The 24480-nt window shown below is 34.0% G+C and overlaps 1 protein-coding gene across 6 annotated transcripts in view; it reads right to left on the minus strand.

Annotated features, from left to right (window-relative positions):
• Positions 1 to 375: 375 nt before the first annotated feature.
• Positions 376 to 24480, minus strand: part of Zc3h13 (zinc finger CCCH-type containing 13) — an 81531-nt gene continuing 57426 nt past the window's right edge. For 2 of the 6 annotated variants that reach the window (XM_076872095.1, XM_076872094.1), the window contains exons 12-20: positions 22720 to 22803; positions 21811 to 22366; positions 18268 to 18371; positions 16720 to 17931; positions 15260 to 15775; positions 11632 to 11784; positions 10220 to 10420; positions 6607 to 6770; positions 376 to 1310 (exon numbers count right to left, since the gene is read on the minus strand). In XM_076872095.1, the coding sequence (XP_076728210.1) occupies positions 1140 to 1310; positions 6607 to 6770; positions 10220 to 10420; positions 11632 to 11784; positions 15260 to 15775; positions 16720 to 17931; positions 18268 to 18371; positions 21811 to 22366; positions 22720 to 22803 (3161 nt within the window). In that variant the 3' untranslated portion in view covers positions 376 to 1139. The remainder of the gene's footprint in view (positions 1311 to 6606; positions 6771 to 10219; positions 10421 to 11631; positions 11785 to 15259; positions 15776 to 16719; positions 17932 to 18267; positions 18372 to 21810; positions 22367 to 22719; positions 22804 to 24480) is intronic. The other 4 variants (XM_076872097.1, XM_076872096.1, XM_076872100.1 and 1 more) reach the window with 4 other exon arrangements.

Raw genomic sequence — 24480 nt, forward strand, 5'->3', positions numbered from 1 at the left:
AGTTAAGCTTGTACAGAGAACAAAGAAGGTATGCTATAGTTTTAAAAAAAGTAAATCCATTTTACATAGTATAGAGGCAGTTTAACATCATTAACCCACTATGTCTCATCATCCTATATATTGAATGCCTATAAAAACTTACATTGCTCTATTTTATACATATCCTATAAGATTTTATAGGTTTTTATAAGTGTCCAGTATAAATGATGATGGGACATAATGGGTTAAAGGTTATAGTATTGAAGAATATAATGGTTGGTTTTTAAGCCTATGAACTACTCTTTGCTTCAAGGGGTACTAGCAATATTTGAAGTACATCCTCAAACCTTATCATACTATGCCCAATTGTCCAATAATGACACAAGCAGAAAAATATTTGAAGCACAAAGTTGTAATGTTGATGATAAATGTTTAGAACATTAGGAATAAGATTAATGAAGAGCAAAGTAAATCTATAACAAGAAAAGGTAAGGTACATTTATTAAAAATAAAAATAATACACAGTCTCTGAAAACGAACAACAAAAAACATTCAGAATACAAGGACACCCAATATACACTCAAACAATGCACACATATTAAAAAAATCAAAGACCCATGAAGTAATTTTTCTAGAACTTTTAAAAGGAAAAAAAAAATTGGCTTCCTCCTCCTGCTAGAGATTTGTCTATAAACACACTATGCTAGACCAGCATTCCCTTTCAAATGTTCTGTACGACATGGTGTTGCACAATGTGTGCAATTACTTTGATGAACATTGTTTCTGATAAAATCATAGTTTCTGTATAGATGATCCAGAATATAAATCAGTGGTTCCATTTCATAAAAAATATTCATAAGCTGGAAGACCAGTGACGACCGTTTTCCAAAATCTTCAGTTTTAACAAAAGGTACAGACTACTAAATCTAGATGCTTTCACATTATTCTGCATGAGTATCAAGTACTGTATAAAAATTAATGTAAAATCTTAAGTTAGCCAAAACTAGTGTCTCTAAAGGTCAAAGTTCTTCTTTACTTCATGACTGATAAATCTTTTCTGCCTTTGTCACTAATAATGTTTGTCAAAACCAAAGAACTTTGAAAAAAGAATATGTACTGCTGAAGGAAGATAGTACCAAATGTCATACTGAAGTTCAGTCTTAAGACACACACAGTTCCTGTTGGATATTGGACTGTGATAGTTTATTATCTTCAGTCTTTTCATGTCCTGGAGCATGGCAAATAGTCTTCCGCTTAAATAACCGAAGACTCAATCGTAATAATTCATTGTCTACCATTGGATCGTTCGTGTAAGCTTGTTTTACAGTACCCTATTTGGAGAAAACAAAAACAAATAATGGGAAAAAAATGTACATTACTAGTTGATAATAGAAAGGATACATAGGTTAACCTGTACCAAAAATATCAAAGTTATAATATATTTAATTTTGAATGGATATTAAATAACTTTACTGGATTGAAAAGCAAAATTACAAATGTTTCAGACTCAATGAATCCTAGAAAAGAAAAAAAGCTTCAGAGAGCACTTAGTTTTATCTCTTTTTTAATGCAGAAATCCTCAACAGTTCCTTACAAGTAACCAACCAGTTCAGTCATTTCTAATGACAGAAAAAGAAAAAAATATACACTGAAAATTCTATTATTGAATGGAATTATTTTCTTCATGCAATGAATAAAATCTCTTCTATGAAGTTATACCCTAATTCAATCTTATTTTTATTTGACAAAACTTAAATTCAAAGAAGAGAAGAATTATGGCTTTCTTCCTTTTGTTTTTCTGGGCTCTCGAGCTGAATAATTCTTTTAAAAGACAGTTGGTCATGAAATGTATGAGGTACTACCACACTCTAAAATGTATATATTATTGTAACCTAAAGTAACATTAGCATTTTTTAAAGTTATTGTCGCAAAATTTTGTTATGTCATCCCTAACTATGTGCATAATGAAATAATGGTAAGATCTAAATACTACCAGCATGCTGCTATTCCTCTTCTTTTCTAGGATCCTCAAATATAAATTATAATGGTTCCTGGCTCACATTTGTATTCCTTGTGTAGGTGTCTGTGTATGTTACTGAGGATTGCCTCGCCTTGTGCATGCTAGGCAAGTGTTCTACCATTGAGCCACATCCTCAGCCCTTTTCTTAAATTTTATGAGGAGACAGGGTATGGCTAAATTGTTCAGGCTAGCCTTGAACTTGTGACCCTCTTGTCTCAGCCTCCCAAGTAACTGGGATTACAAGCACACACAGTGGCACCTCACACACCTATATTCTTTTTATAAAACATTTTATTTTGTAAGTTGTGATACAGTAAAATTAACCTTTTATGTTAGTTCTACAAGGCTGAGGTATGTGGAGTAACCATGACGACAATCAGGACAGAAAAGTTTTCACTCAAACTCCCTCTGTTGCTTGCCCTTTTGTATTCATACACTTTTTAAAAAAACGAATGTTTTTATCATTTATATGTGGTGCAGAGAATTGAACCTGGTGTGTCACACAAGCTAGGCAAGTGCACTACTGCTAAGCCACAGTCCCAGCCCCATATTCATACACTTTTTCCAGCTCTAACCTCTGGCAACCACTGATATATCCTCTATAAACAGTCTTTTCTAGACTATTATATGAATACAGTTTATAACCTTTAGAGATTAGTTCCTTTCCTCGGCATAATATCTTTGAGGTTCATCCATTTGTTAACCGTTAATAGTGTGATACATTTTGGTGACAATTAGTAAACTTATTGTATGAATTATGACATAGTTCATCTATTATCCAGTTGAAAAACACTGGAGTTGGTTTCAGTTTTTAGAGATTATGAATATAGCTGCTATTACTTTTTGAAAAACTAAGTTTTCACCTAAGACAAATACCTAGTGATGGAATTTCTAGGTCATGTATTAAATTTACATTTAAAGATGTTAAACATCTTTTCATGAGCTTAACAGCTCTCCATATGTCCTCTTTGGTGAAATGTCCAATCAAATCCTTTGCCTGTTTTTAAAAACTGGGTTGCTGATTTTTACTGTTAAGTTTTGACAATATCTCTTTTTAATATATTCTGGATACATACCTTTTGTAAGAATATGTTTTGAAAGAATTGTCTGATTAAGTTTTCTTTTCATTCTCTTTCACAGAACAAGTTTTAAATGTAGAAGAACAATTATCTCAAAATATAAGGTCAATTTTTTAAAATCCAAATTATTTTACTCCTTTCTATTATTATTATTATTATTATTATTATTATTATTGGTGGTGGTACCACCATCAGGAATTGAACTTGGGCACTCAACTACTGAGCCACATCCCCAGCCCTATTTTGTATTTTATTTCGAGACAGGGTCTCATGGAGTTGCTTAGTGCTTTGCTTTTGCTCAGGCTAGCTTTGAACTCTGGATCCTCCTGCTTCAGCCTCCTCAGCTGCTGGAGTTATAGACATGTACCACCGTACCCAGCTTCCTCCCTACTCTTGTTAGTCAGTCATATTTGTGTGGGTCTACTTCTGGACTCTTGGCTCTGTTCCATTAACCTGAATTTCTATTCTTTTACCAGTATCACACTATCTTAAGTACTAGAGTTTTATTTATTTATTTTTAATTTATTATTTTTAGATATATATGACGGTAAAGAGTATTTTGACATTGTACATACATGGAGAAGTACTATAGTTTTATATAATAAGTCTTGAAAATGAGTAGTTCAAATCCTCCGATTTTATTCTTCTTTGGAAAAATTATTTTGGCTATTAACTTTAACTTCTCATGTAAACTTTAGAATCAGCTTGTCTGCTCTACTTGGATTTTTACTGGAGTTGTGTTAAATCTACAGTTCAATTTGGGTGAGAACAATAATCTTAACAATATTGAGTTTACAATCCATGAACATGATGTTTCTCTAGGTCTTCACTGACTTTTTAAATCAGAGTTTTATAGTTTTTGGAACATAGATCCTGAATGTGTTTTATTATATTTATACCCAAGTAGTTCACTTTTTGAGAGCCATAAAATGAATTGTTTTTAACATTTTGGTGTCTAGGTGTTCATTGCTATAATTGTTTTTGTACAATAAATAACTGTTTTCTGTGACATTCTTAAACTCTATTGGTTCTAGGATTGTTTTTTGTAAATTCCTTGAAATTTTTTACATAGCTAATCATGTTATATTTACTAATACAAACAGCCTTATTTATTCTTTTCCAATCTGTATGCTCTTTCTTTTTCTTGCCCTATTGAACTTGCTACAATCTTTACCATTAACTATTACGTTAGGTATAGATTTTAGCTACAAATTCAACTTAAAAAATAGATTAAAGACTACTCTGGTTATCTATTACTTCTTGAGTAACTTTTGGTAGTTTGTGGCCTTATAGAATGCAATCCATTTCTTTTATGCACATTTATGTGCATACATTTAATCATAATTATCACCTAATTATCCTTTTGTCTCAGCCTCCCAAGTAACTGAGATTCATATAACCATGATGACAATCAGGATAGAAAAGTTTTATCACTCAAACTACCTCCGCTCGCTCTGTGGGATCTGTAGTGATATCCCTGTTTCCATTTCTGATACTAATCATTTGTATTTTCTTTTTTGCCTTGTCAGTCTAGGTAACAAATTAATGTGCTCTCTTTGTATCTTTCACCTATTTCTCCCAGGATCACTATAAATTAGAAACTTTAAAATTCATTTTTCTAAAAAGAAATGATACCAATATATGGGTCAATAGTGTTTACACTTTTGTCATCTTACAAGAGACTACTACTTACCCTGATAAATGGTCCTGTTATGTACTTTTTTTCATAATCATAGAACCTAAAGGTTTTTTGTTAGCATTTTGAATAAGGCTCTCTAGAACCTGTAATAATTTTTTTTAGCTATGTTTCTTTCTTTTAGCTTTTGTACTGATATTTTTAACACTGAATAATGTGAAAATCTGCAATATCTTCTTTAGATGGATCATTGAAGACATTTATAATGTGCCATTGAAACTTTTTATAATGTGTCAAATGTTAACTGTCTTGTGCCTTATACTGAAGGATTATAAGGTTCTGAACAAAAGTTTTTCATGAGAAATTTTCAGAGGCATTTTTGGTTATTACAATTTTTGACAAGCACCATGGCATGTTAGAAGAACTAACAAATGTTATAAAATACTTTTTATAAAAAGATGGCAGCACATGGAGCACACCTGTAATCCCCGGAGCTCGGGAGGCTAAGGCAGGAGGATTGCAAGTTCAAAGCCAGATTCAGCTACTTAGCAAGGCCTTAAGCAATTCAGCGAGACCCTGTTTCTAAATAAAATATACAAAAAGGGCTGAGGATGTTGCTCAGTGGTTAGGCACCCCTGGATTCAATCCCATATACCCACCCACCCCCCAAAAAGCAGTAGGATTCTAATGACATTGTAAACCATACTGTCTTTCTCAATTGACATTCCTTATCTGAACCCCAAAGCAAATGATGTGAATAATAGTTCTCAATTTAATAGTGGAGATGGTGGTAACTGGTTATCATTTTAGGTGTGTAATATAAAAAGTGATTCATTCCACACATGTTTAGGGCATGGGAAGCCTAATTCTCTCAGAGAAATGTTCAGTTGAGAAAGGCTGCAGAGAGATGGGCATCCAGACAAAAGAATAAGGAGATATAAATTGCATTATTTAAGTGGGAAGGGCAACAGAGAATGATTAAAACAATTATCAAAAGTAATTTTGAAGTAGCCTTTAAGTGGAGAAGACTTGGTAATTATATAGTCTCAACTTGATTTTTTAAAAGCCTATTATTCTGCATTATCTGTTTTCAGATAATTATCTTGTTTTCATAAATTAGATCATTCCCAAAAAACCTGAGTATTTTTCTTGAATCAAAGAGCCTTTTCTTTAGTAATGGTATACATCCAAGATAATCTGTTTTATCAACAGCACAAAGTTATTAATATTTTTCTAACTTTTTAAGATTAGCTTCTTTATCATACTATTCATGCCTACCACACCCACATCCAAAATAAAACTCCCAGTTTATTATTTATTTTTTTGATAAGTGAAGGATTTTATTGGGCCAGTTTATTAACTTTAAAAAGCCCAAGATGTTTTCAATTCCCTTCTATATCTAAACTTACTTTATTTTTCTTACTTTTCAATTCTTATTCTTCTGAAGCAAATGCTTAAACTTAATAACTTCCATTTATTTCCTTCTCTTCCAACTCGACAATTTCATAAACACTCTTCCTATAAATATCCTCACCTCTCTTTATCTGGGAATTTTTGTTTTTTGATCTTCCATTTGAAAAAATTTCTAATATGTCTGCTTCTCTAACAAAGCTTTTCACTTATGCAAAATATTTATTCAAAGAATATTTTCAACATTTTTATGCATGAAATTTTGAACAACAAATAATTATTTTTCAAAACAACCATTAATCAGTTGTTATTAAAGTAAAAGTACTATACATTTTGGCAAAATTCTTCTTTACACGTGTAAAAGTCTAGGCCATCAAACTTATAACAATACTTGAGACTGCATTCTCATTTTAAATTAATCAAATGAAAAATATGACATTTATACTATTTACTTTGTATTTTTTCCAAGGAAATAATAGTACCTTTTCATTTTTAACAAGCTGCTTTCGGATTGCTGAATCCCGTCTGAAGCACAGTGCTTTACAACACGGACCAAGATCACTAAGAAGACTTGCTCTTTCTTCTTTTCGTAGTAATGCAGCCATGTTGAGAGCCCCCAATTCATGCTCAAAAAGATTGTCTGCATCTTTCAATACAAATAAACATGCATTAAATTTTCCTACAGTAGGAAAGTGTTATCAATGGCTTAAGTTTGAGTCTATGACTTATCAAAGTTAGCAACATTGGTGAAAATTATTTTATATCAAAGGCAACATATTCTCTGCAAAGAACCTTCAACATATAGTATGTGGCTGACTTAAACAAAAATAAATATTCTGATAGCTGCTTTAAATTTGCTTAAGATAAAAGCAAACATGGGGAGGAGAATGTAGACACTGATTACTGACTATGACTGAGAAGAAAAGTTCAAGTTCAGAATTACTGAAATAAAACTCAGTATGTTGCCTTCCATCAACTACAACTTAAAATTATAGATTTCAGCACTGTATAATAGCAAGATTCAAATGTAATAATATTCAAGATGTGACTTCTAAGAAATCAGCTGACAGAAAATGATTAGATGTTAGACTACCTCTAAGTTACTACAAAAACTTGAGACAATGTATTAAATTAGTAAAAAGACAATTTTAAGTCACAACATACAAGGGAGGGAGAAAACACTTAACACTTAACAAAAAGCAGAATCAAGAAAATATTTGATAAAAATTTATTGTATTAAAAAGGAAGTAAAGGAAGACAAAAGGAAGTAAAAATAACAAAACAGAACCAGTCAGTAATCAAAATAAAAGAGTAGCCAAGAATTATTACGAAGGCATTAGGTACTGCCTCTATTCCTAAGACATGATCAAACAGGTTGCTATTAGACTCCACAAAAGAAAGCAGTAAATAGCATTAAGGTAAAACCAAATAGGATAAATTTAATACAGAATGAAAGAAGCTGCATTACACAGTTCATTTGAATTTTCTGAAATGCAAAATATAAGCAATGAAATTAGAAAATTACCAAGAAACTACCTTCATGCAACACAGTTAAGAGATCTGTACCTAGTTGATAGGTATATAAGTATAAATAAATGTAAATTAACTCAAAACTGGTTCCCACACTCTGATGTCTACTTGAATCACTTGAGAATTTTTTTTAGTAATATACTTATCAGACCTACAGAATCAGAATCTCCATAGTTGGGCCAAGATACTTTAAGAAAAAAATAAGGGATTCCTCAGATGATTCATTCTCTCTCTCTCTCTCTCTCTCTCACTCACACACACACACACACACACACACACAGTACCCACAGGCATTTGGACTTAGACACATACACCACACACACACACACAAATATTCTCCATTCTACTATAATCACAAACAAATGAAATCTGCATTGAGCCCACATTCTTTTTTGAAAACTGCCTAGTGGGACAGATGTTTTAAAAAAATTTTTTGTTGTTGCTAATGGACTATTTATTTATTTATTGTGCTGAAAATTGAACCCAGTGCCTCACACAAGGTAGGCAAGTGATCTACCACTGAGCTAAAACCCAACCCAGTAGGACAGATTTTACTGGCATCCTTGCTATCCTTATTCTGTTTTCAGACAACAAGATGTAAAACACTTTCTTTTACATATGTAAAAGACTAGGAAACCAGTACACTTTTTTTGGGGGGGGGGGGTTGAATGGAGGGGTGATTATCCACTGAGCCACAGCCTCAGCCCACTTTTAATTTTGAGAAAGGGTCTCTTTAAGTTGCTTAGAGCCTTCTTAGCTAAGTGGCTAAAGCTGGCTTTCCTGTAAACTTCTTTAGATTATAACATAGCTAAACTTCCAGTCTGTTCATGGTTTTGACAAACTAAACACAGACTAAACTAAAGGTAAAACAAAGGGTACAAAATAATTGGGAAAGATTAACTGAGAAGAACTTAACCATATTGCAATTAGTAAATCTAGATGAAAGCAAGTTCAATTTTAGCACCCATGTTCAGTTTTCTGCTTTAAACCTAAGTTTGTTTCTGTTTTATCTCAGTTTTTAAAATTATATATGGCATGAAGATATACTCTCTTCAGTGTTGGGGCACTGAAATAGATGAAATGAATACAAACATGGGTATCAATTATTTTGCAAACAGGTACTGGGTATTTTTTATGTGACAGGCATAGGTATATGCAATGCATAAGTAGTATAAAGTAGTATATAAAGAGAAAATTAGACACTGATATGGTAATGAACAAAACTAAGTCCCATTCCACATGAAATACACATTCAGCATCCTTTATCAGTTCTCTAGTATCACTGTTAGGGAACAGACAAACATAAATGGTAGGAACACAAGGTTAAGAGAATCATTTTATAAATTGGGACCACTGTGCTGACCCTTATATGCTTTCTGTTTCAAGAAGCAATTTACCTGTAGCCCTGCATGGCCTCAGTGAACAGGCTATGTCACATTCCACAGCAAACTACCTGTTCACTGCAGGAGAAATGCAGAACCAAAATAATGTGGATAAGAGGAATCCATGTTACCCTGAAGGAGACTTTTGTGACCAGATCCTGAAACTCTAGGAGATAAGGATAGCTCCTCCTAACCATAAAATCTGTAAGAATGTATGGTTAAGAATCCAATTAGAACTGCTCAGCATGGGCCAAAGTGACCTAGAGCTGCCATGACAGTGGAGACTTGAAAGTATGATGTCACCCTGCTGTCAGTCAAAAGTCAAGAGGTGGACCTGCGCAAGGCTCTCTGGAAACTTCCCTGGGGTCCCCAATAAAACTGGAGTGCAAGGGGGCTGGGGATGTGGCTCAAGCAGTAACGCGCTCACCTGGCATGCGCGGGGCGCTGGGTTCGATACTCAGCACCACATAAAAATAAAATAAAGATATTGTGTCCACCGAAAACTGAAAAATAAATATTAAAAAATTCTCTCTCTCTGTCTCTCTCTCTCTTCTATCTTAAAAACAAAACAAAACAAAACTGGAATGCAGGAGAGGCACATTGTCCTTCTCTGAGAGGACCCACTCTCTCTCTTAAGAGTGTCCTCTTCTCCTCTTTTCCTGTCAATAGACTTTCCCTCTTTTCCCTTTAGTAAATTCATTCCTATTACTCTAAGCAACATTTCTGAAATCTTTCTGACTAGATCACAAGAGCAAGGGCTTGAAAGTAGGTCTTTACACTGCCTCAGTTTCTCGGAAGGCCTCAGCTCTGTAACACCACCATCACAGCAGCAAAAATTAGGAGAGGTCTGTTAAGCAACAATCAAACCCTCCTCTTACAAACAGTTCATAGTTTCAGGTCTTATTTAAGTCACCATTAAGTAAGCCCTCTATTAAACTTTGATACAGAAAGTTTATTTTACAACTTTTGCAACTTCTCTGTAGAATTAAATTTTCCTCAAAAAAATTTAAGGACTTTTGACCATGAAGATTAAATTAATGAATATAAATGATTGCTCCAAAAACCAAAAACCAACAAAGAAGTTCCTATAGTGGGAGTACTACATGAAAACTAAACAGAATTCTTTTCAACAGCATCCTACTAGTTACAACAGACATTACATAGTTAAAGTAAATGGAATTACCTTTGGGTTTTTCTAAAAGTCTCTGACATGTTTCTTTGACTTTGGTAAAGAGCTCAGAACCTGCCAGCTTTTTAGAAATCCCAACTCTTAGCATAACAGCTCCAGGTGTGAATTTTAAGAGTGCAGCCCCAGGTTCTCGTGGTTCTTTTGGATGTTTTGGCATAAGACCAGACCAATCCACATCTATCACATCTAATGGATCTGTAAAAAATTAAAGAATAATACTTTTCTTTACATCAAAAAATAAAGAAGCCTTAACTACAGAGAAATAGATTTGGTCCTTGGTAACCGTCTATGGATTCAACTAACTATAGATAAAATATATATATATATATATATATATATAAAATATATATATATGTATATTATATATATATATATAGAAAAGTCTGAATTGAACATGTACAGCCTTTTATTTCCTTATAATTATTCCCTATACAATACAGTCTAGCAACAAACTATAACACATTTACATTTTAGTAGGTATCAGAAGTAATCTAGAGATGTTTTAAAGCATACAGGAGGACGTGGATACGTTACATGCAAATACTGAGCCATTTTATATAAGAGAATTGAGCATCTGCAAATTTTGTGTGCAGCTCATGATGTCAATCTCCTATGGATATGGAGGGATGACTGTATAAATCAAGTAAGCACAGCCTTAACTCATAAATAAATAAAGTCATTTTCTTAAAATTTCAGCTTTCTCATAAAAATAAATATTTAGAATCTTAAAACTCTCCACCAAAAGAAAACAGGTAAGCTAACCCTACAAAATAACTCATTTATAAATTCAATGAGAGATTACCAATGAAAGAACTCCATTATTTCACTAAGATAAGGCCTGATATTTTGAAACTTGGTACCAGAATCATATCAAGGATTAAATCTAGGAGCATATTTAGTTTGCCTGTATGCACACATACATACATTATAGAGGAAATAATTGATTATGAAATTTCTTTAAGAATCAGACAGTGACTATTATTAACAGTGAGAGTGAATAATTCATCAAGAAGAAATAGCCTGAAGAAATATAATAATGTTCTATTTAGAAATATCTAATACCAACAAATGACAAAGATAATAATTATATCTTCCACATTAGTATGAAAATTTGTGAAATACGAGCAGAGAAAAATAAAAATAAAAATTTTGTATTTTACATAGCCAGACCCAGTACAGATCCTTACTATTATTTAAACAAACAAACAAACAAAAAAGGTTGGGAGTACTCAGAAACAAACTGATACAACTGAATGATAATGTCAAGGAATGTTGTTTCATGGAATAGTTACTTGAGTAAGCTCTGGCAATGTATAAGTACAATAAATAAAAATAATAATTACTGAATTTAGAAAACTGAAAGAAGTTATAAAGACTGCTCAAATACTACCTCTACAAATGATTACCTGGCATCTTCTCTTCATCCTGTTGGTCCTCTCTCTTTTCTGCATCACCTGCCAGAATTTCATCTAGTTCATCATCACTAATTGGCTCATATCCTTCTCCAGCACCAGATCCTAATGAATGTGCATCATCTAACTTGGATTCATCATCTCCTGCTAATACACAAATTCATTTCATGTTAAAAAAAGTATTTAAGGGAAGGGATGCCTAAATCAAACAAAAATGTAAAGGCTGTACACACTGTAACAATGTGAAAAGCATTTTTTTAAACAGAAAGCTATCTTTTTAAACTAGTCAAACACTTCATAGTTTCAAAAGTAAACTAAAAAATAAAACTAAATTTATTTTAGTAGTTAAGAACACAAACCGAACAGCAATTATCAGGTAAGGTTAAATTAAAATATCAAAAATAAAAAGATACCACTAATACACTAATATTGATTATGTATATTGTGTTAATTTTTGACAATAAAACTTTCACAATCAGAAAAATCTTCTAACTTCAAAAGACTGTAATAATTTCTTTAGCTGAATAAACTCATTATTAAAAAAAACTTGCTTTTTTTTTTTTTGATGGGGTGGAACTAGAGATTGAACCACTAGGCACCAGGAGTATTCTGCCTCTGAGCTACATTCCCAACCCTTTTTATTTTGAGACAAGTTCTTACAAAATTGCCCAGGTTGGCTTTGAACTTGAGATCCTCCTGTCTCAGTCTCTTGAGTAGCTGGAGTTACAGGTGTGTGCTACCACATTCCTGGTTCGTTGCAAATTTACTTTAAAAAGATATTTTAAACTTAAGTCTTAGTTCATGATATTTCACTCATTATAGAAAGAACTTTCTAGCGGTGAAGTAAAAATGTGAAGTATCATTAATTCTCTTCCCTATCCCAACATTTTCATCTAATTAATGAATGCAATTTTAGAAGAATGTTATAATATAACTTAAAAATATTTTTGTTGGTATTTCTACTTTTCTCAACTAGTATGTATGCTAAACTTTGTCTCCTGGTGAGTTAGTTAGAAGTTTACTCCCCAAATTACTAAGTATGTTCAATGTTTCTACTGGCAATCTATATACTTTATGGAATCTAAAACCCTTACTTTCGAATGGCAACACTATGGTGCATAAGTATGAATGTGCACCAAATAAAATTTGAGGCTACAAAATGTTTCTAGTCATTCTGATAATTTTTTGTTCTATTAAATTCTATAAAAATTTCCCTATATCCCCACAAATTCACTTCTAAGACAACCCATTTTAATAACTGGTTATATAAATATGTATCTAAACATAAATGTAACAGCATTTTTAAATTTTTAAGCTTATACAAATCATTTTCCTATTTTAAGTGAACACACATATCATACAGCAGATGATTTACCTCTAAATGTCTATGCTGTATTATCTGTAGTTACAACTAAAAAATGGTAACATTTTAGGAATGAAGGACGCTGACACACAAGAGCTATTATAATAATTAGTTCAATATATCCCAAGGTTGGGCCTCCATCAGAATCACGGCTCATGATACGATGCTATTTATACTTAAACTTGAGATGAAAACATAATATGAAAAAAAAAAACAAACAGTAGAAATGTTTAAGTCAAATTGAACAAAAATATGTATAACAGATAGCATATGAGATGTCTAATCTGTTTTTAAATGTCGTGGATTTTACTATAGGCCAAATGCTGTCACGGCAAATTAAAAACAAAAAAATCATAATCTTAGTTCTTAGAAATAGGAGGTTATGTTAGAACAATGATTCAAAAACTGATACCAGAAATGGAGAGTCTTAGGAAGGCAGAAATTTCAGGAGAATTCTCAGAGGGGCCATTATCCCTATTAACCTAGGCTATAATTCACCAAGAAGTAAGATGTGGGGTATACATGTACAGACACAACACATCTTCATTCATCAGCTATTGATAAAAAGGAGTACAGTACAATGGGGAGAAAAATCATAAAAAAAATTACAATACTGTATGGGAATACTATAAAAGATGAACAAACAAGGTGCTGTTAAGAATGTGAAAGTGCCTTTTGCACAGGTGGCTTCATAGAGAAAATAACTGAGGCAAAGTCTGAGTAAGGAGGAGATGATGTAAGTGCAAAGGTCTATCCGGAAATGGGAAGAACAGGTACTAAAAAGGGATACAGAAAGGAAAGGCATGAATCAATTTGTCTAGTTTATTGTAGGCAAATATTCTGAGATAGTACATAAGCAGTAATTTTTTTTTATTATTTGTATCTGCCACATGATAGCTTTTGGCCTATAGTTTATAAAAGTAGATCCTTGTATCTCTTAGTTATCTGATTAGATATCTCAGTATGCCATCTGTTTTATATATATATCTACCTTTCCCCCAGCTCCAATTTGGCTTGACCAAAACAATTCTACCTCAGATTTTTTTTTTTTTTTTTTTTTGGTACCAAGAATTGAACCCAGGGGCGTTTAACCACTGACCCACAACCCTAGCCCTTTTTTTAAATTTAGAAACAGGGTCTCTCTTGAGTTGCTTAGGGCCTCACTAAGTTGCTGAGGCTGGCTTTGAACTCAAGATCCTCCTGCCTCAGTCTCCTGAGCCACTGAGATTATAGTAGTGCACCACCGAGCCCAGGTCTACCTCAGATTCTTTACATTACTGAATATAACTAAACTAATCACTGTGATTGCGCTCCTACAATTGAAGCTGGAGTCTCCTTAACCTGATAATAAAAGTCAGTTTATCTAGCAAAGTGGTAGTGAATAGAGTGAGGTTCCACAGAGCCAAGACTGGCTCAGACTGGGCCAAAGTGTTCATGCTGACTTCTCTGCATTCCTGTTCTAGGACTGAGGAATGCCAGGAGGGCTCTATACTTGATCTGCCATTAAATGCAGTTTAGCAAGTTTTATTATTTCATATATTTAATGCAGTTTAGCAAGTTTTATTATTTCATATATTTGTTTTCAGTTGGCCTAGAAAAGAGGAACCTCTAATAGTTATGTGAATCCTTCTCTGAACTAAAATATCAATTTTTGTGATTTTATTTTATTCTTAATATTTAAGAAAAAGGATGTGATGGTTATTCTTCAAAATCTGTGGACATTGTACCTAAGCAATGTTTCAATGGTCGGGCATAAACAGAACTAAATATTTCATTTATTTCATTCTTCGATCTTTTTTTTTTTAAATTGATTTTGTTTTTTGAATACATGACAGTGGAACACATTATAATTCTTATTACACATATAGAGAACAATTTCTCATATCTCTGTAGATAAAGTATGTTGACACCAATTCATATCTTCATACGTATACTTTAAATAATGATGTCCATCACATTCCACCATCATTGCTAACCCCCTGCTCCCTCTCTTCCCCTCCCATCCCTCTGCCCTATCTAGAGTACTCACTTTTTATTTCAAGAACTATTTCTTTTATTTCATTAGGATTATTTTAACCCAAATTTGTACTAAAGGGAAAGACATATTTTAGTATCACAGGAATTTTCCTTATGAATCTACTTTCTCTAATGAAATTTGCCTTTCAAAAGAAAATATTTACTTCACATGAAATTGGAAAAGGAATGGAGCATATGAGATGTCTAATCTGTTTTTAACAGAGAAAAGGGTGAGGCACTCACCTTCCACACTCTCAGTTCTTTCAGCTTTATTCATATCTTCAAATCCTTGCACAGATCCCAGTTCTTTATCCATTCTTTCTTTATCCAAAGTTAGAGTGTCTCGGGAAGCAGCTTCCAGGTCTCTTTCATGTTCACTCTCCAGTTTTGCTTCACTGCGTTTCACAGACTCTATCTGAGAAGAAATCTCAAAAGTTCTATCTCTATCTCTGTCCCTTTCAACAGATTCAGGAATTAGTCTCTCTCTTTCCCTGTCCAGGTCTCTCCTTTTGTCTCGCTCTCTCTCCCGTTCCCGCAATCTATCTCGATCTCTGTTCCGTGGCCAGTCTTTATCTGCTTCTCGGTCCCATTCTCTTGGCCTTGTATCCCTCCTCTCTCTCTCCCGCTCTCTATCATGCTCATATCGATCTCTTTCTTGAAGCCTATCTCTGCTATCAAAAGACCCAGATCTTGAATGGACTTGCCGATCTGACTCAGGAGAACTTCTTCTTGAACTATGGCTTCTTGAATCCTGGCGATCTATAATAAATATGCCACATACAAAAATTAACAGTAAACAGAAACAAACTACTTCATTTTAGAATCTTTTAAAGTTACAATTTACTTGCCAATATATTTTCTCAATATTTTCAATGTTCTATATACTCTGTACATTCTACATACACATTTCTCTACATACATATACAAAGAACTCATTTTAGGGACTAATTTCTCTCAAGGGGTTAATCAAAGTATGTTTAAAAAATTTCCTTGTCAGCAGAGTACAGTGGTGCACACCTATAATCATTCCTAGCAACTTAAAAGGCTGAGGCAGGAGGATTACAAGTTCAAGGCTAGACTTTAGCAACTTTGTGAGACCTTGTCTCAAAATAAAATATCAAAAAGGGCTGGGGATATAGCTCAGTTGGAGAGCAGCCCTGGGTTCAATCCCCAGTACCAAAAGAAAAAAAAGGTTTCCTTGTCTATTTCCAGTACAAAAATATCTTGAAATATGTACATAAAATGGTTAGATATTAATATGTATTTAATTCTTTGACTTCTCTTTACTCTCCTATCTTATTTTCTGAGGCAAAAAGAGCAGTACTGGCTATAGAAAGAATAGCAGGAAGGTTACATTTGCAAATGTTGATATAGGACTGGAGTAGAGAGCCTTTTCACCAAATCATATCATTAAAATCCTAACATTAAACTGTTAATAGCACTGAATGTATCTCTATTATAACATTGGTCTTAAAGTGATAATGGATGAGATTTTAAAGGGATAATGAAAATAAACGATGATTTCTTAATGGGATGAATAAGCCTCCTCCCACACCAAGTTCCACAAAATTAAAAAAAAAAAGATTAGCCATCACATTAAAAAGCATGTATAAAAAGTAACTAGGCATTACTTTAGCATTACAATTTGTATAAAATATACTAACACAGGCAACAATGACTAGATCATAATTCAATTTTATTACCTGAAGAAGTACTTCGGCTAGGCTCTCCACGCTTTAACTGGTCAATCCTAGATTTTCTCTCTCCTGTGATTTCTAGACTTTTTGTTTTTTCTCTATCTCTTGAACCACTATGCAGCACTCTCTTTCGACTACCTTGGTCATCCCCACTTCTATGGGCAGAATCATTGGATGGAGAGCGCAGACGGCCAGAGGTGTGACTACGATTACTCCGATTGCTCCCAAGGCTGCTGCTCCTCTTTTGATCCACTGGCTTTCGATGTGGTGTATCTTCTATGGTTACATGAGGTGCCTCTACTTTTTCTACTCGTGTCCTATGGCATTTTCTGTGTGACTCTTCATTGGCAAAAGTAGCACTGGTAGTGTTGGTGGGGTTTGCAGAGGTGGAAATGGAGGTGGAGGAGGCAGTAGCAGCAGTAATAGGAGTAGAGGCAAGAGCAGCAGAGGCAGCTGTACTGGCACTAGCCAAAGGAGGTGGAGGAGGGAGAAGAGAAGATAGAGGAGAAGGGGTACTACCAGGAGTAGCAGCAGAGGCAGCATGCTCTGATTCTGTCACCTCTGTACGGTCAGGCACATCCTCATCAGACCAGTCACTAAAGGCTGTATCTTCTTTCTTCTGAGGATCCTCTAGCATACCATCCTTATCGTTGGAAATTTCAACTAAATCCTCTTTGGTTGTCATAGGGGGAGTTCGTGGCCCTCTTTTCTTCTTATTTTGCTGGGCTGCTTCTTCATCAGAAATATCAGAATCACCTTTGGATCTTTTACGTTTTTTTTCAACATTTTTCTTCTTCTGTCCTTTTTTAGGGGAGAAGACTTGACCATCTTCAGATGTTGTCTCAATGTTACTCCTCTCTATTCCAATATCATCCTCTTTCTTTTTCTTGATAGGTTTCTTCTGAAGTTTTGCTTTTTTCTTATTTTCCTCATGAGCTCGATCAGATGTGTCTCGATCTTCAGACTGGTGGTGGCCAATCATGTCTTGTGTACGTGCTCTTGAGCTTTCCAAGATTTCTGTCTGTTCTCTCTGCTTTTCTACAGAAGAAACTTTCTCTTTGAGTTCTTGCTCTTCATAGCGCCTTGAACTCTCTTTTCTTTCTGGTTTACGATCTTCTTCTTTCCATCTACTCTGCCTATCTTCAGGGAGGTGTGATGGGCTGAGAGAGCGAGATTCTTGAGGTCGTACAACCTGGCTCAAGAGTCTGTGTTTTTCATCTATACAAAAAGAGAAAAATAATCACATATTCACCAGGTAAATAAACACTGCACATTACAATTAGACAATCTCTCACTTTTCATCTGAAAACTTTTCAAATGATAGACAAAAGCCTACTATTTGGATTTAACTACAAATGGTAGGAAAAGACAATGCCATTATGATAAATGATATACTTCTCAAACATACTTTAATCACATAAGGAAATATTTAGAGGCAGTAGATCCAGAAAACTTTTTAAAAAATCTTAATTTGTCAGTTCCAATCAGTGTCAAAGAATGGTCTCATAGTAAATGAGTACGAATACAGAGACACAGAAAACAAAAAGTGCTCACTTTTATCATCTCCACTGTTGTAAGTGTCACTGTCAGGAGAATGTTCACGCCGGCGCTTAGGTGACTGCCGAGGACTGGGACTCCCTTCATTTCTATAGCGCTTCCTAAATTGGGTAAACAAATACACCTTATAAAATTCTAAAGGGTGAAGATTTCTTTACTATGTTTTTTATTAGTATATTTTACTATAACTTATAATTATAGGAAAGCAATATTGTCAAAGCTGTATCATACAAAGGGTATTTGGTATCTTTAATAAAGATTCATTACTTCATTTGCTAATACTTCAAATTGTAGATTTAAAATATATGGCAACATTTCTTTCTTTCATTATTCATGGAAAATCATTCAAGTGAAAATTGCCATATTTAAATACTGCAAAATGATAATACACAGTTTTGTGAAATCAATAAACTAATGTACCCTCTAATATAAACATTAACCAATTTTACATTCTTATGATATAGAAATTACTTTGTGCAGGGAAAACAGATAAGAAAATCTAGTATTAGTTTTGGAATAAAAAAGCTATGAGTTCAATTTATAGCCACATTACTTATTATGCAGCCTTAAGTAAGTTCCTTAATTTGTCATCTGAAGTTAGGGAGAAAATAGCTCATTAAACTGCAGTGAAGTATACATTAGTTATGTCATAAGCCCAGTGCCAGGCATATTATTTGTACATTGTAAAAAATAACTTCCTTTTACCTTCTTTGAATTAAAATCACTTGCTTGGTGATAAGTAAATAATTCATATATTCATTATATTTCTTTTTCCTTAGTTGAGTTTAAAATAAATACTGATTTATTCATCTTGGTTCTTAAATTATTCCAGTATTTTCTTACATTTTTGTTACATTTGGACTACTTCTTTTTTATCAACATTGTTTGTTTATAAACATTACAGTCAAAAGTTGAAAACGATGCTGCAGCACATCCATTGGGACAGTTTCTTTTGAGTGACCAAGTGAAGAAGGCAGTCCCAGGAGTACTGTAACTCCTCAGCTTGTGCAAGTCCTTATCCAAAGCTTCCACCATCAATTGGTGGCCTACTTCCTCACTTTTTAAATCTGGGCAGGACTAGTGACTTGCTACATGACAGGAGAATATGGTAAAAGTTACACTGTACAAATCTGGAGAGGACCCAAGAAGCTTTACAGCTTCTGCTTTTGCTTTCCAGATATGCTCTATTATTGTACACAAAAACAAAATTTAGACTACTGGAGGATGAAAAGTCAAATGGAGGACAAATAAGGTGCCCCAAATGCCAGACATGTGAGTAAGGACACCTTGAATCATCTGGGTACGGTTGAACTGTCAGGTCAATTGTAGAAACACAGTTATCTCAAGAAGGACCAGCAGAATATACTCTGCTAAGTCCACGTAAAATCACTCATCCACAGAATCATAAGCAAATAAATGGTGGCTGTTTTAAACGACTAACTTTTGAGACAATTTAATACAGTAAGAAATAGTTGATTGATACACTAGAATAAAGTGAATATTTGAAGTATGATAAAAATGATTCATAATTATTTTTATGAAACAAAATTAGAGTAAAATGAATACTATGGTAATGCAGCAAACCTAAATAACTTTTTAAAAGTGCTGGATAAATTCAAACTACTGAGATGAAAGTATAAATAACAACTAAGATATTAATATTATTTAACTAGTTTTTCTTATTGGTTTGTTTGACTCCTAAGTTTCTAGGGTCAGACCCAACTCTTGGGATTTTCATGGCTAATTAGTCATAAAAAAAACAGAAAAACTGTTGCTTATTATAAGCAGAAATGAGAAGTATGAAAAAAATACTAATCAAAGCAGAGAAGTGGAGAAAAGACACATAAAGATTTGAGAATTATAATTATAGAAGATAGAGAGATGTAAAAGTCAGAGAGAGAAGAAAATATTATGTATGTTTGCCTACATGTGATAAAGGAAGTATCTCTGAAGCTCATTTTAATGTAAAACTTTTAATATGTGGGGAGAGGGAAGCAGGAAAGTAAGGTGGAGAGTACATTACAGTAAATTTTGGTTGCAGATTAAAGAGCAAAATGAGTGCCAAGAAAATATCTTTTGGCCCTAATAGTCACTTTCTGCTCTTTAATTTGCAACCAAAATTTATTATAATGTACTCTCCACCCGAGGTTCCACTTTGGTGCTGAATTGTATGCCAATAATTCAGAAAAGCAATGATGGAACTGGCTTAGCCAAGAACTGTCTACTCCTCAATCAATGAGGCCCCAATACAAAGAGGACTGCTAAAGTAGGTACAATTCTAAGGCTAACAAAGGCATCATTTGGAGACAAATTTGATGAGACTAGAGTCAGCACAGAGGGAAACAGTGGAGAGATATCATTCCTATAATAACATCTGATGTGGTTAGAGCCACATCAGAACAAATCAAAGCTAACCCTCAACTTCCCAAATACCTAAACAAATAATTTCTTTTGATGAAGGTGGGAGAAGGGTGAGGGGAGAGAGAGAGAGAGGTGAGACAGAGAAAAAGAAAATAAAGAAATAAGGAAGGAAGGAAGGAAGGAAGGAAGGAAGGAAGGAAGGAAGGAAGGAAGGAAGGAAGGAAGGAAATGCCCTCAGATATATTCTATGAGATGCCAAGAAAATATCTTTTGGCCCCAATAACCTACTATATATCTTCACAGCATGAGAGGACACTTCCTTATCTCTCATCTTCTAGCTACACAACAATTATAGGAATTCTTAGGTCCTATAATACTGTGAATTGTTTCCTGTAGCCTAGAGGTGTGACTCCATATTTACAAGCATAAGAAACTCAGGCAGTATCTCTTGGTGACTAGCCATCATCATTAACTAGTTATCAAGAGGATGTAGTGGGACACAAGTTCACTATCACTTTTATGTTGGATTCCTCCTAAAAAAGTCTATAACAAGTCAAGAAAGCTCACATGCCATAAAAAATGCACAGGAAATAAGAAAGAGTATTCTATGGTTTGGATGTGGTTTGTTCGCCAAAGGTTCATGTATTAGAGGCTTGGTTCTCCATGTGGTAGTGCTGAGGTAGCAGAACCTCTAAGAAATGGGGCCTAATGCAAGATGATTAGGTCACTGAAGGCACTGCCCTTGAAAGGGATTAATGCTGGTCTCACAGAATGAGTTGGCTCAGAGCCAGGCCAATCTTTCACTTGGCCTGTTCTGTTTCTTCACCATGTTTTAATACAGCCAAGGGAGCCCTCACCAGATGTTGAACAAGTAGGGTTGCTTGATCATGCACACACAAGTCTCTGAGCTAAATAAGCTTGTTTTCTTTATATATTACCCAGCTTCTAAACAAATTATTACAGATTAATTATAGACCCTGGATTAAAATATAAAATAAAAAATTATTTTCTAGATAATTAAAGAATTTACACCATTTTATTTGTATATAATAAATTTGACACACAAAAAGAGAAGACAAGATTTAATAGAAAATTAAGGGAACACTGAAAAGCATTAAATGAAACTTATGAATTCTTTACTGAAATGAACTTTCTAAAATTGATTCACATCATTCTTACTTTGATTTTCTCTCATCATGTCCATCTCTCGGATTGCGATCTTCTCGAATATCTTCTCGCTTTTCTCTACGGTCATCTCGTCCCTTGTCCTTTTCTTCCCAATCCCGCTGACGTTCTCGTTCTTTATCCCTTTCTCTTGCTCTTTCTCGTTCCCGTTCTCTCTCTCTTTCCCGTTCTCGCTCTCTCTCCCTCTCTCTTTCTTCTCTTTCTCGCTCCCGTTCTTTTTCCCTGTCTCGCTCCCTCTCTCTTTCCCTCTCTCGGTCATGATCGCGATCTCTCTCTCTTTCACGTTCTCTCTCCTTTTCTCTTTCTCTTTCTCTCTCCCGTTCCCTAGCACGCTCTCTTTCTAGTTCTCTTTCTTTTTCTCTTTCCCGATCTCGTTCACGTTCCCTCTCTCTCTCCCGCTCCCTGTCTCGTTCTCGTTCCCTATCTCTCTCTCTAGCCCTTTCATCTCTTCTATCATCCACTCTGTCTACTCTTCGTTCCTCTCTTCTTTCATCACGCTCAAGCTCGTCATTCCTTCCCTGATGTCGAATTGGTGAGCTTGGTCTTTGATCTACAATGAAAATCAAGTTTTGTCAGTGATTAATTTAATAGATAACCTACAGGTTATACAGCATGGCAAATCTTAAATTTTATCTGTGTATATATGGGTCACACTGGCAACAAATTATAAATCAAGTACTATATTTACTTTAAATTTAATCATCCAAATATTAATCACCCCTAGACCTTTAAAAATTATTTTCTTAAATATATTTTCAATTTCCCTCTAACTACCATGTTTTCTGCTCCCCATCAACCCCCAACCCCCTCCCACTTATCCACCTTTGATCTTTCTCTGCATGCTCCCTACCCTACCTCCAGCCCACTGCTCCAACCCCGCTTTCTGCCATCTCTACCCTTCACCTCTGATCTTCTCTGTCCCCCCAGCAGGACCTGAGAACACTGGTGGCAAAGGATAGGGGCAGCAGGAGGTGTAGAACATAGGAGCTGAAGGAAAAAAAAAATTTCCCTCGTAAGTCACACCTCTAATTTCAGGCCAAAATATATACACATCAAAGTGCAGCTATTATGTGAGGAAAATATTGTAGAACAAACTAAACTAGAATTAAGGGTACTGAAGGCTAACAATCTTGGAACAATCAAATGTAAAAAGTGTTTCATATCAGTGATATATATTTATAATTACCTAACTGCTAATAAAAGTTTTATTTAATCATATAAATGAATACTCAGATAAAAAGTTGTTGTCCTAAAATGTTAAATGATAATCTCAATCACATTTTATATATTTTTTCCAATCTACACACAAATCACACAAACACAGAGAAATGAATACACGCTGCTTAAATAACCACTTGAGCAATAAAATTAATTAGTCTGGGATCAAAAAATGTATAAAAGGATGGCATCAACTTTTCCCCAGAGCCATGTTTAAAGCAAATACTATGGCATAATCTACGCTATTGAGATGTTTCTACTTCTGTGTCATACAAATAAGTCTAACGATTAATCAATGAAGATCAAACTATACTATGTCCAATGGATTGGTAAGTGAAACATCTAACATCAACTTATTAAGCAGAAAAATTTTGGAATATTTCCAGAGAAGGAGTCAATATAGTAGCTTAAATTTCCCTTCCTTAATACTATGAAAAGATTATGCATAGTTACTATTTAGAGGTTAGATTCAGAATAAAAAGGAATTTTAAAGCTAGAAGAAAAAAAATGAAATCTTATATAGTCTTTTCTTGTCCTTCCTCTTAAAAAACATAAATTATGGTCCAAAAGTGATTTTGGTGACTTGCTAGTTATAGAGATGGTAGATGCATTAGGACTTTAGGACTAGAAAGTCAATTTTTCCTAAATCTTTTTATTTTTGCTGAAACTAATTTAATTAAAGTGGTTCTATTGTTATATATCTATGTTTTAGATTGTCTAAATTCCTGATTTGGGATCATAATCAAAATCATAACTACAAATAACCTGAAACATTTAATACTGCAACTTACATTAATTCATATTTGAAATTTCTGAATAAAGGAATGTCAGGGAATAGACTACTCAGACACTTTCTAGGCAGATAAAACCTTTATTCTCACATACAAAATGGCAATGTCCCTAATTTCAAAGGAAAATGGAAAGAATACAAGAGCACCACTCTTAACATGTCTAAACTATCTTCCAAGATATGTTCTTAAAAGATGTGCTTTCTTCACATATTTCTTAAGTAACAACAAATCTATTAATTACAGCTGGCAACTTTTGAATTATCTAAATATTGCCATACCCAAATACTATCAATTTCATTTCTAGAATCTTTCTTTTCCTTTCACTATCTCTACAGTTACTATATTAACTCAGACCTTGATCAGCTCTTCTCAGATGATTATGTTATCAACAGTCTATCTTTGCCTTCAGTTTTTCCCCAGATACTTAATATGTTTTTGATAAAAACTCTATTTGTTCCATCTGCTTAAAAGCAGGTATCTTATACACAGTGAAAAGCAACTGAATTCAAAATGTTTAGCCTGACTTATTAGGTCATTTACAAGCTGGTCTATATAGTCTCTTATCAGTCCTCTTCCCTGGCTACTTTCCTTCCCTACTAATCATAACATACCTCTACTCCAACCTCACAACATAATTCTTTATTCCTCCAAAGCA

This window comes from Callospermophilus lateralis, chromosome 12, assembly GCF_048772815.1.
Source record: "Callospermophilus lateralis isolate mCalLat2 chromosome 12, mCalLat2.hap1, whole genome shotgun sequence".
NCBI lineage: Eukaryota > Metazoa > Chordata > Mammalia > Rodentia > Sciuridae > Callospermophilus > Callospermophilus lateralis.